Below are 17,528 nucleotides of genomic sequence, written 5' to 3' on the forward strand. Positions count from 1 at the left end.
AATGCTGTTTCCCAGTTTATAATTTGTCTTTTGACTTTGCTTAGGGTGGTTATTGCCACACAGACAGTTTTTTTTGGGGGGGGGTGTTCTTCTTTTCTCAATAATTTGGTTTACCAGTCTTTTATAGCTTAGTGTTATACTTAGAAAGGTCTTGTTCACTCTAAAAATTTTTTTTAAAAAATACTTCTCAGAATTTTTCTAATCCTTTCATGGTTTTATTTATTCTTAAAATCTCAATAGTTGATCCATCCAGTATTTATCAAAAACAATGTCTTTAAACAGCAGGCCTCCTCACATGTCTATCACCTGAATGGCCTGGGGCCCAGGGAATGAAGCAAGGCCGGAGTGCCCACACAGCGTGGAGAAGTTGTGGACTGCCGTAACAGAGGTCACAGAAATGCGAGACACCACCTCTCCCTCTCACCACTTGAGTGAAAGGAAAACAAAGATGTAATTCATTTTAACATTTATTCCTATTTCACTTAAATTAACTTTTATGGCAGGAATTAACAAATGGGGAAAGCACTTATCTACCTTGCTCACTGCTCTCGGTTGGGGAATCTTCATGTCGAAGGAAAAATTTCACTTCTTCCCTGCGTGGCCCCCACTTCTGAAGATGTTCATACATCATGTGATCAAAGGGTATAGGACGCTCTAGGAAAAAAAACCACATCTTATTCCAGAAACAAAATGACTCCAACCAAAAGTAAAAAACATAGATTTAAATAAGTGTGTAACACACACACACACACACACACACACACACACACACACATATATTAGAACTCAAGGATATTATAAGCACTAAATTTTAACTTCAATGAGGTGAAAGCAGGAGTATGAGTTCCCGGGAAATAATTTAGGTAACACGTAAGCACAAGAAGTGTACGTAAAAGCGATTTTGCAACATTAACTGGGAACATTGAAAAATGCCCTCTAGGATATTTATCAGGAGGCACTGTGCCTTCCACTCTTCAAAGAAACACATTAACACACTGGTCCAGCTTCGCCATTCATTCGTGACAATGTTGCTTGTGGCAGTGAGACACACACAGGACGGACAGGGCACCTCCTGGCAACTCAGGAACCGGTGCTGTGGGTGTCGGCCAGCACATGCGGAGACCAGGAGCTCTCCAGCTGGTAATAAAAATGAAAGTCTACAGAATCAAATATCCTAATGCATTTCAAATATTAAAACAAAGCTAAAAACCCCGACTCACAGAGTATCAACACCAGTCACTTGAGAAGAGCACTAACACAGCTGTTAAACTTACAAGGTACCATTTCACAGGTTTCATTCCAGTCTGCTTAGAACCACATCATGTGTACAGAAATCAAAACAAACCAAAAACCTAGGTTGTTTGCCTTTTTCTTAGGTATTTGAAGAACAATTTATATTTTGGATACTAACCCTGGGTTGGTTATATTGAAAATAGGTTTGTCTTTTAATTTTGTTGGTGCCTTTTGTTATACAGAAGTTTAAAAATTTTAAATGTAAGCAGTTATCAATCTTTTCTGATTTTGAATTTTTTTGTACAATAAATCCTCTCTACTCCAAGGTCAAAGGGATACCTATATTTTTTTCCTACAAATTATAAAGTATTGCTTTTCATTATCTTTATGGAACTGATCTGATTGTGTTCTTCCTACTTGAATTGTCAATTGTCCCAGCATCACTTACTTACTGGAGACCAATGACGGTCTCCTCTGACCTGGCTCAGGCCCTAGTGACCCCAGTCTCTTCTATTCTGTGGGCTATCGCTCTCCCTTGGTGCGATGCCAGTCTTCAAGGCTACCACTTTATCACTGCTGTCTGCTAGGTGAGGTCCCCTCACGTGGCTTATCTTTAAAACTGTCTTGGCACTGCTCGGCCCTTTGCTCCCATGTATCTTTTAAAGGAGCTGCTTGTCAAGTTCTTTTTTTAAACGTAGGCTTTTGGCTGTAATCATATTAATTTATTTATAAATAAAATTTGGGGAGATCCAAAATCTTTGTAAACTGAGTCTTCTAGTCCATGAACATGGTTCTCTCTATTTTGTTCAGGCACCTTGTGTTCATTGATTTTTTTTTCCTTTTTTTTTTTTAAAGATTTTATTTATTTATTTGACAAAGAGAGAGAAGACAAGTAGGCAGAGCAGCAGGCAGAGTGAGAGGGAGAAGCAGGCTCCCCGCTGAGGAAGGAGCCCGACGCAGGGCTTGATCCCAGGACCCTGGGATCATGACCCGAGCCGAAGGCAGCCGCTTAACCAACCAAGCCACCCAGGCGCCCCCAATGATGTTCTTTTTTTTTTTTTTTTTTTTTTTTAAAGATTTTATTTATTTATTTGACAGAGAGATAGACAGAAGAGCACAAGCAGAGGGAGTGGCAGAGGGAGAGGGAGAAGCAGGCTCTGCACTGAGCAGGGAACCCGATGCGGGACTCGATCCCAGGACCCTGAGATCATGACCTGAGCCGAAGGCAGACGCTTAACCATCTGAGCCACCCAGGCGCCCTGATTTTCTTTTTTTAAAAGTCACCATAGAGGTCTGATAAATCTTAATCTATTCCTTTGTACCTTAAAATTTTTTTTATTTACATAATATATAAAAATAACTTTCATTTTAGAATGATTGCAGACCTCTAGAAAAATAGCCAAGACAGTACAGAGTTCATCCAGTTTCCCTTAATGCTAACATCTTAACTATGGAATCTCTGTCAAAACTAAGTAATCGATGCTGGTGCATTAGTGTTAAATTCCAGGCTTTATCTAAAAGCACTCCACCAGTTTCTCCCCTAATGTCCTCTTTCTGTTCCAGGAACTGAACCAGAAAACAACATTGCATTTACTTGTCTTAAACCCTGGGTCTCGCTGCTCTGTAACAGTTCAGTCCTCCCCGCCTCCCCCTTTTTTAATGCCCTTGACAGTTTTGAGGCGTTCTGGTCAGGTATTTTGTAGAATGCCCGTAATTTTGACTTGTCTGATGTTTTTCCCGTGGTTAGACTGAGGTGATGGGTTTTGGGGAGAACTCCACAGGGGTGGGGTACCTTCTCCTCTCAGCACACCAGGGTGTGTGTGCCGTTACCATGACAGATCACCGTGAAGCCGGGCTCGACCACTGAGCTGAGGTGGCGTCTGCCAGGTAGCGCCCACCCCAACTACTACCCGATTCTCAAACAGGCAGTTGGCAAATGGTGAGTGCTGTCATGCATGGAGGGGAGGACTGCAGGCTGATGGCATCAGCCTCTTTCTCCAGAAACACCTCCCCCAACACTTCACATGCTGACGACTGATTCACAGGACCTAATATAACCTCTAGCTCTGTAATAGGAAACTGGAGGGAATTCCTCATTCTCAAGAGTTTAATACCTCAGGAACTACCCCCCTACCTCCACTCTTTGCTGTTACCAACATTAACAAATGTGGTTTGTGTAGGTGAAAAGTAAATTGTATTGTGAAATTTTCGTATTTTTTTTTTTTTTTTAAAGATTTTATTTATTTATTTGAGACAGAATGAGAGAGAGAGAGAGCACATGAGAGGGGGGAGGGTCAGAGGGAGAAGCAGACTCCCTGCCGAGCAGGGAGCCCGATGTGGGACTCGATCCAGGGACTCCAGGATCATGACCTGAGCCGAAGGCAGTCGCTTAACCAACTGAGCCACCCAGGCGCCCTCGTATTTTTTTGTAATTTCTTGCTTAATTATTAATTATGCCTTTCTGTTTTATATTTTATTAGTGTTTGTGTTTTACAAACATTCCTGGAAGCCCAAAGTTGCAATTTTTGAAGACAAGGTGTGAGATAAGAAAAATTCTAAACCTAGGCCTACACTCAAGAGAAGTGAAAACATGCCCACATAAGCATTTGCATGTGAATGTTCACAGCAGCATTATCACAACCAAAAAGTAGAAACAACCCAAAGGTCCATCACCTGCTGATGGATAAATAAAATGTGGTCTATCACACTACAGATATTATTAAGCCAAAAAAAGGAATTAAGTACTGAGGCATACTACAACATGGATGAACCCTGAAAATATCATGCTAAGTAAAAGAAGCCAGACCAAAAAGCCACATACTGTATGATTCCATTCATAGGCGGTCCCTACAGTAGTCAAATACACAGGGCCAGACACTCATACAGTGGCTGCCAGTGGCGAGAGGAGGAAGGAATGGAGAGGAAAAGAGTTTGGTGATGGCTACACAACACCATGAATGTCCTAAATACCACCAAACTGTACACTTACAAATAGTGATTTTTATGATATGTGAATTTTATCTCAAGTTAAAGGGGAAAAAAGGAAATCCTGAAATGTTCCCACTGCTGCTTGTGCTTGGAAGTGAGGAAGGATATCAGCAAGACTGGGGGCTCACAGGCAGTGACTTGGGAGAGTGGGGGGACAACAGTGAGCAGCGGTGTCCACCTTCAACACGAGCATACAGCTGCATGGGAAACCTTTCTTTAAATGTGCTCTGAGAAGTGGGCTTTCTCTAAATCCACCCTTTGAGAAGTGGACTTTGAGGCAAAGAAAGAATTTTATGGGCTATAGTCTAATCATACATTCACGGTGTGATGTATTGCTCTGCCCCAGACAAGTTCTAGATTTGTATAAAGAAAAGGGTCCTGCCATTCCCAGAAATGTAATGAACACTGTGCTGCTAAAGTTGCACCTTCCTGCACGTGCGGGCAAGCTCTGTCTTGCTCCTCAAACGTCAGGGCAAAGACAGAAATGGTCTCATCTCCATGGAAAATGAAGTATGTGTTTGCTTAGCTCAAGTTCAGCACACAATTATTTGCACAAAAAACCCAAGCACAAAGTGAACTTTAAAGAAGTAAATTAGTTTTAGAAGTAACACTTTTTATGTATACAGGCCTATAAAAAAGATTTTTTAAGATTGTATTTATTTCTTCTAGAGAGAGAGAGCGTGAGAAGGGGGAGGAACAGAGGGAGAGGCAGAGAGAGAATTTCCAGCAGACTCCCTGCTGAGCACAGAGCCTGACGTAGGGCTCGATCCCAGGACCCTGAGATCATGACCTGAGCCGAAACCAAGAGTCTGACACTCAAGTGACTGAGCCAGCCAGGTGCCCCTGAGCATAACTTCATAACGATTAAATCCAATTTTGTCCTAAGTCAGTTATTTAACAAATTTATTGCTTTCCTTTATGAATTAAAAATTTCAAAGAAAAGACTAATTTCAAGAAAAGTAAGCTAAGCTTCACTGCCCTTGTTTTAAATAATAAAGGCTACCTAAACCTTAATGCTCGTGTGAGCAGAGAAGCTAACAGCATCTCTAGTAATGGGAATCTTCGATAAGACTTTCAGGTATTCTTGGATAAGGCAAAAATAAAAGCAAGTAGGAAACGTGACAAAGGAAAAGCTGAAGATTCTACCTCCACACCTGGTTCACAAGAGAGCTGGTCCTGTGTGGGGAGGGAAGCACAAGTAAGGCAAACTGGCCAGAGTGACAGGCTGTGATGGGCTGAGCTGCATCCCCCCACTAATTCATATGTTGAACTCCTAACCCCCAGAACCTCAGAATGCAACCTTTTTGAAACTGGATCTTTAAGGAGGTAATAAGTAAAAATGAGGTCACCAGGGTAGGCTCGAATCCAATGTGTCCTCATATGAAGAAGAGACTAGAAGAGATGAGGACACAGACATGCCCAGAGGGAAGACACACAGAGAAGGTGGCATCTGTAAGCCAAGGAGAGAGGCCTCAGGAAAAACTAAGCCTGTCAACATTTTGACCTCAGACGTGAGAATGAACGTCTGGTGTTTAAGCCACCGAGGCTGTAGTACTGTGTTATGGCAGCGCTAGCAAACTAACACACAGAGCCGCAGAGAACAAGTCTCTTCTCCAAAGCACTGACAATTATAGTGGAGTATTGTATTTATGACATACTGATCACACTAATATACCACGAGTTGTAGATGCAGTAATTTTTATGCAAGGATTCTCTGAAACCTGAAAATTTCTGTAAGGGTTTCTCTAGGGTAAAAAGATAGAGAATGGCTGTTCTAAGTGCTTTCCCCCTTCCTCTGAATCTTACCCACCAGAAAGTATCTCTTCAAGACCCAGCTTTGCTGTCTATTTTACTCAATGATTTAAGTGTTTACTGAGGGAATATGATAGTGAACAGACATGTTCCTGCCTTGCCTTCAGGAATTGTAGTCCAATGAGAGATATGAAAACTGCTGTATTACGTTCTGATAAATACTATGACAGCATTGCAGCACAGGGGAGCGTCATGTAACACCCTCTGAGACTCAGAGAAGGGATGAGAGGCAAAGAATGAACAGAAGTTAGCCAAGCAGGGGGATTGTCCTAGACAATGAGAACAGCATATACAAAAGCCAAAGCAACTACAGTATGCTGTGACACTCTGCTGTGAGGTGTTAGTCCTCATTCCTGATGAGGTAAAACAACGGGGTATGACTTCAGGTGGGCCTGGAAACAAGGAGAGCACCAACCGAAAGACTCCTGTAAGGGAGATTAGCATTCTCAATGGCCAGGTGACTATCTGGGGCAATGATACTTAACAGTAAAAGTTTATTCCCTCCCAGATAAGGCAAAAGAGAGGGAGAGGGAGGTCAAGACTTAGAAGTGATAACAAGTAACAAAGAACAAGACTGCTAAGAGACTGGGGAAGAAGCAACAATAACACAATGATCAGGCTCTAACAGCAGTCCCCCAACAAACTGTCATTACTTAACTGTCCCCGCACCCCAACCCCCGCTTCCTGTCACTGTTATCAGACTGGTAACTGAGGATCTACCCTCTTACTTCTGGTTTAGTAATAGTCCAACATTTATCAAAGTCAAATTCCTCTGAATGTGCCCTGAAATCTTTGCTCTGAATTCTAAGGATAACATTAAAAGCACAAGACTTTGGAAGAAAATATTTTTTTTTTTTTTTTTTAAAGATTTTATTTATTTGACAGAGAGAGACACAGTGAGAGAGGGAACACAAGCAGGAGGAGTGGGAGAGGGAGAAGCAGGCTTCCCGCTGAGCAGGGAGCCTGATGCGGGGCTCGATCCCAGGACCCTGGGATCGTGACCTGAGCCGAAGGCAGACGCTTAACGACTGAGCCACCCAGGCGCCCCTGGAAGAAAATATTTAAACATCATATACCCAACAAGGAACTTGTATCTAGAATATATAAAGAACTCTTACTGGGGATGTAATGTACAGCAATGGTGACTTTAGTTAATAATACTGTAATGCATATTTGAAAATTGTTAAAAGGGGCACCTGGGTGGCTCAATCGTTAAGCGTCTGCCTTTGGCTCGGATCACGATCCCAGAGTCCTGGGATCGAGCCCCACATCAGGCTCCCTGCTTGGTGGGAAGCCTGCTTCTCCCTCTCCCACTCCCCCTGCTTGTGTCCCTGCTCTTGCTATCTGTCAAATAAATTAAAAAATCTTAAAAAAAAAAGTTGCTAAAAGAATAGATCTTGAAAGCTCTTGTCACAAGAAAAAAATTTTTTTGTAACTGTGTGGTGATAGATGTTAATTAGACTTATTAAAGTGATAATTTCACAATATATACAAATACCATTAGGTATGTGAAACCAATATGTTATATCTCAATTATACCTCAATTAAAAACAAAAACTCTTATAACTCAATAATAAAAAGACAAACTCAATTAAAAAATGGGCAAAGGATCTAAATAGACATTTCTCTAAAGAAGATATGCAAATGGCCAATGAGCACATGAAAAGATACTCAACATCATTAGTCACTATGGAAATGTAAATCAAAACCACAATGAGATACTGCTCACACCCACTAGGATGGCTAGAATCATGTACATAATATCAAGTGTTGGCAAGAATGTGGAGAAACTGGAACCCTCACTTACTGCTGCTGAGACGATAAAATGGTTGCTTTGGAAAATAAGCTGGCAATTCCTCAACAAGTTAAACAATTGCCTTACCACTCTGCAATCCTACTCATAAACACACACCTAAGAGAAGTGAAAACAAACATCCACCCAAACACTTGTACACGAATGTTCACAGCAGCACTACTCATAATAGCTAGAAAGTGGAAGCAACCCAAATGCCCATCAACTGCAATGGATAAACACAAATCCATCTAGTAGAATATTATTCAGCAACAAAAAGGAATGAAGTACTGATACCAAAACAACATGGATGAACCTTGCAAAACATCATGCTCAATGAAAGCCAGCCAAAGGGGACTCCATACTGTATGATTCCATTTATGTGAACTATCCAGAACGGGAAAATCTACAGAGACAAGAGATTAGTGGCTCCTCAGGATGGAGGGGGTTGGAGAGGAATAGGGAATGATTGCTAAGGGGTATGAAGTTTCTTGTTTGTGGTGATGAAAATGTTCTTTGATTGGGGTGATGGCTGCACAACCCTGAGTGCACTGAAATGACTGAATTGCACACTTTAAATGGGTGAACATATTGTATGTGAATTTTATCTCAATAAAGCTATTTAAAAAAGTGTAAGTAAGCCTTCAGTGATTATCCCTAAGTCCCCTTTCAACACTTGAATTTGGATGCTCTCATTATCACCTCAGATTCAGCATGTTCCAGCTGATCATTCTCTTCCTTTCCAACACAGACCTGCCCATACCTACTCCCTCTGTTTTCCTACCACATAAATCCTTGGCTGGTACTGAAGGCGTTTGTGCAAGCTAGTTCTTCTAGTCTCTTCCCTGCTGCCTACCTTCTCTCTTTTTTTTTTTTTTTAAAGATTTTTAGGGCGCCTGGGTGGCTCAGTTGGTTGAGCGGCTGCCTTCGGCTCAGGTCATGATCCTGGAGTCCCTGGATCGAGTCCCGCATCGGGCTCCCTGCTCGGCGGGGAGTCTGCTTCTCCCTCTGACCCTCCCCCCTCTCATGTGCTTGCTCTCTCTCATTCTCTCTCTCTCAAATAAATAAATAAAAAATCTTTACAAAAAAAAAAAAAAAGATTTTTATTTATTTATTTGACAGAGAGATACAGTGAGAGAGGGAATACAAGCAGGGGGAATGAGAGAGGGAGCAGCAGGCTTCCCACTGAGCAGGGAGCCCGATGTGGGGCTCGATCCCAGGACCTGGAATCATGACCCTAGCCGAAGGTAGACGCTTAACGACTGAACCACCCAGGCGCCCCTGCTGCCTACCTTCTCTTAATACCAGTCCCTTAGCTATCTTAGAAGCACACTGTGTCTGTGTTCTTCTCTTGTCCTTCCTTCACATCGCTTCCCTTGTTGAGTATAGCCTATATACATTCAACCTCTCCTTTAGAGTCCAAATTATTTTGCAGAATTTTCTGTATTCAGTAATCATATTACTTACGCTGATCTTCTCTGCCCAGCTTCACTGTAAGAGCCAAGAGAGTTAGCCCTTGAACAACACAGAGGTTAGGGACACTGACCCCGTGTGCAGGCAAAAATTCACATATAACTTTTAACTCCCCCAGAACTTAAATACTTATAGCCTACTGTTGGACAGTAGCCTTACTGATAAAATAAAGAGCCAATTCACACATATTTTGTATGTTATATGTATTACATACTGTGTTCTTACAGTAATAGCTAACTTTTTCTTCATTTTTTTGGTATTTCTAGGCTATGTGGTTTATCTCAGTTTTTTCAAATTGCTGCAAATCTCCAAAACTTTTCCAATATATTTACTGAAAAAAAATCCCCATACAAGTGGACCTGATCAGTTCAAACCTGTGTTATTCAAGGGTCAACTGCATTTGCTCTTCACAATTTAATAAATATGATCAAGGGCGTACTGTTTAACAGGTTTTGTACACAGGGAAAAAAAAAAACGTTTCTGCCTTGAAGTGTCAGAGGGAAAAAGAAAAGTTGATGAACAACTCAATTCATATCAAACAAAACACTGTAAAGTCTCAGAGGACAGAAAACTCTCATTTGGTTCGTACTGAGATCAAGAAAGATCTCACAGAAGAGCTCCATCTATTTTCCCTACTTATTTCAGATGGCACTAGTAATAAGGGTCAAATTACGTATCTTTTACGGAAAGCATTTGTAAAATCTTATCCCCATGTAATGTGATTTTAATTACTCAATTCCTCATTACTACTACAGATAACTAAGAACTACAAGAAATATTTTGCATTTGATAAATATTACATTTTATATACTTAGTCATCTCTACAGAGCCTAATACATACCATTTCCCCTCCACACTTCAGCTAAATGGCAACTGCCTTCTCCAGGTTCCTTGCAAAATTCTACAACATCTCGACATGTTGTTTCTGGTGTTATAGGAACTTCTGTTAGAATCTGTTCGTTGTTGCTCAAGAACACGGTTAATATCATCTGTAAGAGAAAAGATTAAAGCTACAACTTAGAGTCATCATCATAAGGGATTAATCTGTAAATTTAAAGCAATCCCCTCCACCTCCCACTCCCCTACCCACACCAAAATGCCTACAGGATTAGTTTTTGGAAACAGGCTGATTCTAAAATTCATGTAGAGGGGCGCCTGGTTGGCTCAACTGGAACAGCACGTGACTCTTGATCTTGGTGTTGCAAGTTCAAGCCCCACACGGGGTGTACAGACTACTTACACAAATAAGAAATACAGTTAAACAAAAGTCATGTAGAAATATTAAAAGGTAAAACAAGTCAGGAAAATTCCAAAAGAAAATAACACTAGAAGGAAACTAGCATTACCAGATACTATAAAGCCTCAAAACAATATGGCAGTAGTACATAAATACATCAATGGAACAAATTATGAAGTCCAGAAACAGAAAATGGTAAATGACGAAGGACATAACTCAGAATTGAGGAGGGAAAAAGACTATGCAATGAATGATGTTTGAACAATATTCCCATCTGGGAAAAAAAACTGGATTCACATCGCACATCATTTACCAGCATAACCTCCTACTAGGATCAAATATTTAAATATAAATCATAAGTTTATAAAAGTTCTAGAATAAAACCAGGTAAATTCCTTTTTATAACCTTGGAGTACAGAAGCTCATTCTAGCTATAGCTCAAAAACCAGGCACTATAAAAAAAGATTGATATATTCAAGCAAAAAAGACAAACTGAGGGAAAAATATTTGCAACGCATATTACAAATAAAAGGTTAACCTCCTTAACATATAAAAGGCCCCTAAGGGGGCACCTGGGTAGCTCAGTGGGTTAAGCGGCTGTCTTTGAGGGTCATGATCCCAGGGTCCTGGGGTTTAGCCCCATGTCCCCAGTGTTGCCCTGCGTCAGGCTCCCTGCTCAGCGGAGAGCCTGCTTCTCCCTCTCCCTCTGCCTGCTGCTCTGCCTACTTGTGTGCTGTCAAATACATAAAATCTTTAAAAATAAATAAATAAAAGGCTCCTAAAAATTGATAACAAAGCTGAGGAAGAGGCACCTGGCTGGCTCAGTCAGTGGAGCGTGTAACTCTTGATCTTGGAGTCATGAGTTCAAGCCCCACGTTGGGGATAGAGTCTACTTAAAAAAAAAAAAAAGTTTAAAAAATTGTCTGGGCAAATACAACAATATATCAGAAAATGCAAATGGTCCTTAAACATGAAAATACATTATCATGTATTAAAAAAATTGTCCAGCATTTTTTATTTATATTATTATGTTATGTTAATCACCATACATTACACCATTAGTTCCATGATTCATTGTTTGTGTATAACACCCAGTGCTCCATGCAGAACGTGCCCTCTTCAATACCCATCACCAGGCTAACCCATCCTCCCACCCCCCTCCCCTCTAGAACCCTCAGTTTGTTTTTCAGAGTCCATAGTCTCCCATGGTTCGTCTCTCCCTCCGATTTCCCCCCCTTCATTTTTCCCCTCCTGCTTTTTTTTTTAAGATATATTATTTGTTTCAGAGGTACAGATCTGTGATTCAACAGTCTTACACAATTCACAGTGCTCACCATAGCACATACCCTCCCCAGTGTCTATCACCCAGCCACCCCATCCCTCCCACCCCCCACCACTCCAGCACCCCTCAGTTTGTTTCCTGAGATTAAGAATTCCTCATATCAGTGAGGTCATATGATACATGTCTTTCTCTGATTGACTTATTTCGCTCAGCATAATACCCTCCAGTTCCATCCGTGGCGTTGCAAATGGCAAGATTTCGTTCCTTTTGATGGCTGCATAATATTCCATTGTGTATATATACCACATCTTCTTTATCCATTCATCTGTCAATGGACATCTTGGCTCTTTCCACAGTTTGGCTATTGTGGACATTGCTGCTATAAACATAGGGGTGCATGTACCCCTTCGGATCCCTACATTTGTATATTTGGGGTAAATACCCAGTAGTGCAATTGCTGGGTCACATGGTAGCTCTATTTTCAACTTTTTGAGGAACCTCCATACTGTTTTCCAGAGTGGCTGCACCAGCTTGCATTCCCACCAGCAGTGTAGGAGGGTTCCCCTTTCTCCGCATCCCCGCCAACACCTGTTGTTTCCTGACTTGTTAATTTTAGCCATTCTGACTGGTGTGAGGTGGTATCTTACTGAGGTTTTGATTTGGATTTCCCTGATGCCGAGTGATACTGAGCACTTTTTCATGTGTCTCTTGGCCATTTGGATCTCTTCTTTGGAAAAATGTCTGTTCATGTCTTCTGCCCATTTCTTGATTGGATTATTTGTTCTATGGGTGTTGAGTTTGATAAATTCTTTATAGATTTTGGATACTAGCCCTTTATCTGCTATGTCATTTGCAAATATCTTCTCCCATTCTGTCGGTTGTCTTTTGGTTTTGTTGACTGTTTCTTTTGCTGTGCAAAAGCTTTTTATCTTGATGAAGTCCCAATAGTTCATTTTGGCCCTTGCTTCCCTTGCCTTTCACGATGTTTCTAGGAAGAAGTTGCTGTGGCTGAGGTCGAAGAGGTTGCTGCCTGTGTTCTCCTTTAGGATTCTGATGGACTCCTGTCTCACATTTAGGTCTTTCAACCATTTTGGGTCTGTCTTTGTGTGTGGTGTAAGAAAATGGCCCAGTTTCATTCTTCAGCATGTGGCTGTCCAATTTTCCCAACACCATTTGTTGAAGAGACTGTCTTTTTTCCATTGGGTATTCTTTCCTGCTTTGTCGAAGATTAGTTGACCATAGAGTTGAGGGTCCATTTCTGGGCTTTCTATTCTGTTCCATTGATCTATGTGTCTGTTTTTGTGCCAGTACCATACTGTCTTGATGATGACAGCTTTGTAGTAGAGCTGGAAGTCCGGAATTGTGATGCCGCCAGCTTTGCTTTTCTTTTTCAACATTCCTCTGGCCAGTCGGGGTCTTTTCTGGTTCCATACAAATTTTAGGATTATTTGTTCCATTTCTTTGAAAAAAGTGGATGGTACTTTGATAGGGATTGCATTGAATGTGTAGATTGCTCTAGGTAGCATTGACATCTTCATAATATTTGTTCTTCCAATCCATGAGCATGGAATGTTTTTCCATTTCTTTGTGTCTTCCTCAATTTCTTTCATGAGTATTTTATAGTTTTCTGAGTACAGATTCTTTGCCTCTTTGGTTAGATTTATTCCTAGGCATCTTATGGTTTTGGGTGCGATTGTAAATGGGATCGACTCCTTAATTTCTCTTCCTTCTGTCTTGTTGTTGGTGTATAGGAATGCCACTGATTTCTGTGCATTGACTTTATATCCTGCCACTTTACTGAATTCCTGTATGAGTTCTAGCAGTTGTGGGGTGGAGTCTTTTGGGTTTTCCACATAAAGTATCATATCATCTGCCAACAGTGAGAGTTTGACTTCTTCTTTGCTGATTTGGATGTCTTTTATTTCTTTTTGTTGTCTGATTGCTGTGGCTAGTTCTAATACTATGTTGAATAGCAGTGGTGATAGTGGACATCCCTGCCGTGTTCCTGACCTTAGGGGGAAAGCTCTCAGTTTTTCCCCATTGAGAATGATATTCGCTGTGGGTTTTTCATAGATGGCTTTTATGATATTGAGGTATGTACCCTCTATCTCTATACTCTGAAGAGTTTTGATCAAGAAAGGATGCTGTACTTTGTCAAATGCTTTTTCTGCATCTATTGAGAGGATCGTATGATTCTTGTTCTTTCTTTTATTAATGTATTGTATCACGTTGATTGATTTGCGGATGTTGAACCAACCTTGCAGCCCAGGGATGAATCCCACTTGGTCGTGGTGAATAATCCTTTTAATGTACTGTTGTATTCTATTGGCTAGTATTTTGGTGAGAATTTTTGCATCCATGTTCATCAAGGATATTGGTCTGTAATTCTTTTTGATGGGACCTTTGTCTGGTTTGGGGATCAAGGTAATGGTGGGCCTCATAAAATGAGTTTGGAAGTTTTCCTTCCATTTCTATTTTTTGGAACAGTTTCAGAAGAATAGGTATTAATTCTTCTTTAAATGTTTGGTAGAATTCCCCTGGGAAGCCATCTGGCCCTGGGCTTTTGTTTGTTGGGAGATTTTTGATGACTGCTTCAATTTCCTTAGTGGTTATAGGTCTGTTCAGGTTTTCTATTTCTTCCTGTTTCAGTTTTGGTAGTTTACACATCTCTAGGAATGCATCCATTTCTTCCAGATTATCTAATTTGCTTATCCAGCATTTTTAAAAAAGATTTTATTTACTTATTTGAGAGTAAGCGAGAGAGCGCAAGCAAGCACGCGGGGTGGACTGGTAGGCGGAGAGAGAGAAGCAGACTCCCCGCTAAGCGGGGAGCCTGACGCTTGATCCCAGCACCCTGGGATCATGACACCCGAGCCCAAGGCAGACGTTTCACCGACTGAGCCACCCAGGTGCCCCAGTATTTTTTTTAATCTTTAAAAGAAATCCTACCATTTTGATCTAAGATCTAAAGCGATCATAATGGAAGGGATTTCTTTAAAAACATTACTCCTAAAATACAATTTAAACCAAAGATTTTCTTTAATCAGTATTATGAAATATTTGTTTACTCTTTGATCAAAGTCAGAAACAAAACCTGCATTTGTCCCCAAATCTTCCTCTCGCTTAAAATCTCAGCTGTCAATTAAGTATTTTAGTTCACTGTTAAAATAGTTTTTTCTTACAAGTGCCCTAAATTCCTAAATTTTGAGATTAAACGTCTTTAGATTGATGGTCAGATGTTATGTAACCGAAATTGGTAACAGTTTTCAACTGGTTTCCTTGCCACCAACCTCCCCTCAGTCCAACCTAGCCTCTGGCACTGCCAGTTGACTTTCTAAATGTAAATCAAATGAAGTCAGTCCCTAGCTTAAAACACTCAGGAGCTCCACACGGCTGAACAACAGCCCTTCCCAAAACGGTTTTTTCCTAGTATATAAACAGGAAACAGGTTTCTTTCTTTTCTTTTTTTTTAAGATTTTATTTATTTATTTGAGAGAGAGAGACATAGCGAGAGAGGGAACACAAGCAGGGGGAGTGGGAGAGGGAGAAGCAGGCTTCCCGCTGCGCAGGGCTCAATCCCAGGACCCTGAGATCATGACCTGAGCCGAAGGCAGACACTTAACGACTGAGCCACCCAGGCGCCCCAGGAAACAAGTTTCTTTACTAAGCACTTAGCATTCCAATATTCAGGTGAACCTGTACCTTTTTCCCCCAGAGACTCTTCTTAGGAAAAAATAATATTTTTTCCTAAATCATGCTTTATAAATCAGAATACCCTCTGAGAAAGCCTATAGACTACCGGGTCAGCTCCCAGCTCCCAGCACAGCAGACACAATTGGGCATAACCTTCCTAGCCTCCCAGCCCCAACCCCTACACACATTGAGCCTAGCTCCCTCAAATCCAATCAAGTTCTCTCAGGCTGCTGTCCCTGCCCGAGGGCCTGCTTGCCTGTGAACTCCAATTCATATGCTACCACCTTTGCAAAACCTCCCTTCACCACCTCCTCTCACCTGGGAGGCTATATGCTCCATCCGTTGTGATCCAGTTACTCTTCACACATATCTTTATTACATCACAGCATTAAGAGGTCTCCCTCCTGCTCACTAGGCTCCAAGAACTCCACTTCCGAATCTGTCATTTCCCAGTGCCTAAGCAGTATCTGAGGCATGGTAAGCACACTAATCCGGTTGACTCCATGAATGACACAAAGAATATAAAGACCCCACCATACCATATAATGGAGGAAATACTGCACATAATCTAAGATACATCCAGTCTGTTCAATAAACAAGCATTTTTCCCCCGCCTGTTCTTCTTGGATATTATAAATACATTTCAATTTTATAAGAAGTTAAACAGTTATTTCTACTCACTAACCCATAAGAGGAAATTACAAAATTGGGGGCTTTTGAGTACTGAAATAAATGACCTGGAATCTATAGAATTTGGAATAAAATAGTAATTCCTGGATCCAGTGCAAACAAGTCCAGAACTGAAGGGCCTTAATGCTTTCACAGTTTCAACAGAACTAGAACGTATTTTTACTCTTGTTTACACACATTTTATACTTCTAATGATACATTATGTAATTTCATAGCCAATGTTTTTCAAGATCTAATAATATTTTTTCCTAAATCATGCTTTATAAATCAAAATTTCAAATCAGTGAAATATGTTTTCTTTTTTTTTTACTATCTTCTCTTTAAATGCTAACACTACAGTTCACTGATAAGTAGTAGAGTGAGTGCTCTGCTTCCCTCAGTTCCTCAGAGAACTTTTATCCCCCCGCCGCCTGCTACAGCGGCCCGTGGTATGTTCTCAACACCATGAGGCAGTGAATGTTTACATCATCATTTGCTTCTGGAAGACAGAACTCTGGCCAGAACTGGTATGGACATGCTCACCTCCCAAGCTCCTACCCTGGGCACCAAGCAGCTCCGTTAGCACACACTCGTAAAAGCACAGCTTGTGCTCACTTGCTCTGAAGAGCAGAGTCCCTGATGAACATGCTGTCAGAATGAAGGATGGAATGACGCTATTTTGGGACACTTTTGAATTACCCAGACTTTTCAGCTCACAAGTAAGATCAACATGGTGGGGCGGGGCAGGAGAGGCAGAATGGCACAGTTAGGAGTCTGGACATTTAATCGTAAAAGCTTACTCATCCAAAATTCACTAAGCATCACCTCAGTTTTTAAGCTTTCTATTATAGTCTTCAGTAAACCCTATCTTTTCTAATCTTAGCAAAATTCATTTTCCCTAATCTCCAATTATTCAATCAAAGCTAATTTCATTATAATCATGACAGATTTAGAAGCTTTCAGGATAAACGAAGCTGGCATTGACCTGGATGGTACAGACTTCCCTAAAGCATCACCTAAAATTAAAGGTGAAAAGGCACGTCACTGCCGTTATTCTAGCAAGATTTCCTTCACTTAAAAAACTAAACATCTCCAACACAAATATTATATTTTATGGGTCTTAAAAGCACTTTTTGTTTTGTTTACATTTTAACATCTCTGAAATCACAATATATCTTAGAACTGATAGCATGTCACGATCTGACAGATAGTAGTAGTTTTTTCTCTCTTAATAGTAAGACAGAAAGATGAAACCCAATAGGATTAGGGGAACTAAAGAAAACAAGTACAGAGAAAAAGAAAAGAAGTTAAAGTTTATCCTTCCTAAAAGATGAACATGCTTAAAAGAA

The 17,528-nt window shown here is 40.8% G+C and overlaps 1 protein-coding gene across 6 annotated transcripts in view; it reads right to left on the minus strand.

Annotated features, from left to right (window-relative positions):
* The window catches only part of PPP1R13B (protein phosphatase 1 regulatory subunit 13B), a 92,374-nt gene that overhangs the window by 44,485 nt on the left and 30,361 nt on the right, over positions 1-17,528 (minus strand). For 2 of the 6 annotated variants that reach the window (XM_078054275.1, XM_078054274.1), the window contains exons 2-3: positions 10,140-10,287; positions 535-654 (exon numbers count right to left, since the gene is read on the minus strand). In XM_078054275.1, coding sequence (XP_077910401.1) covers positions 535-654; positions 10,140-10,287 — 268 coding nt within the window. Of the gene's footprint in view, positions 1-534; positions 655-10,139; positions 10,288-10,402; positions 10,533-17,528 lie in introns of those variants that run through there. The other 4 variants (XM_078054273.1, XM_036101640.2, XM_036101634.2 and 1 more) reach the window with 4 other exon arrangements.

Source organism: Halichoerus grypus, chromosome 8 (assembly GCF_964656455.1).
Source record: "Halichoerus grypus chromosome 8, mHalGry1.hap1.1, whole genome shotgun sequence".
In the NCBI taxonomy this organism is placed as follows: domain Eukaryota; kingdom Metazoa; phylum Chordata; class Mammalia; order Carnivora; family Phocidae; genus Halichoerus; species Halichoerus grypus.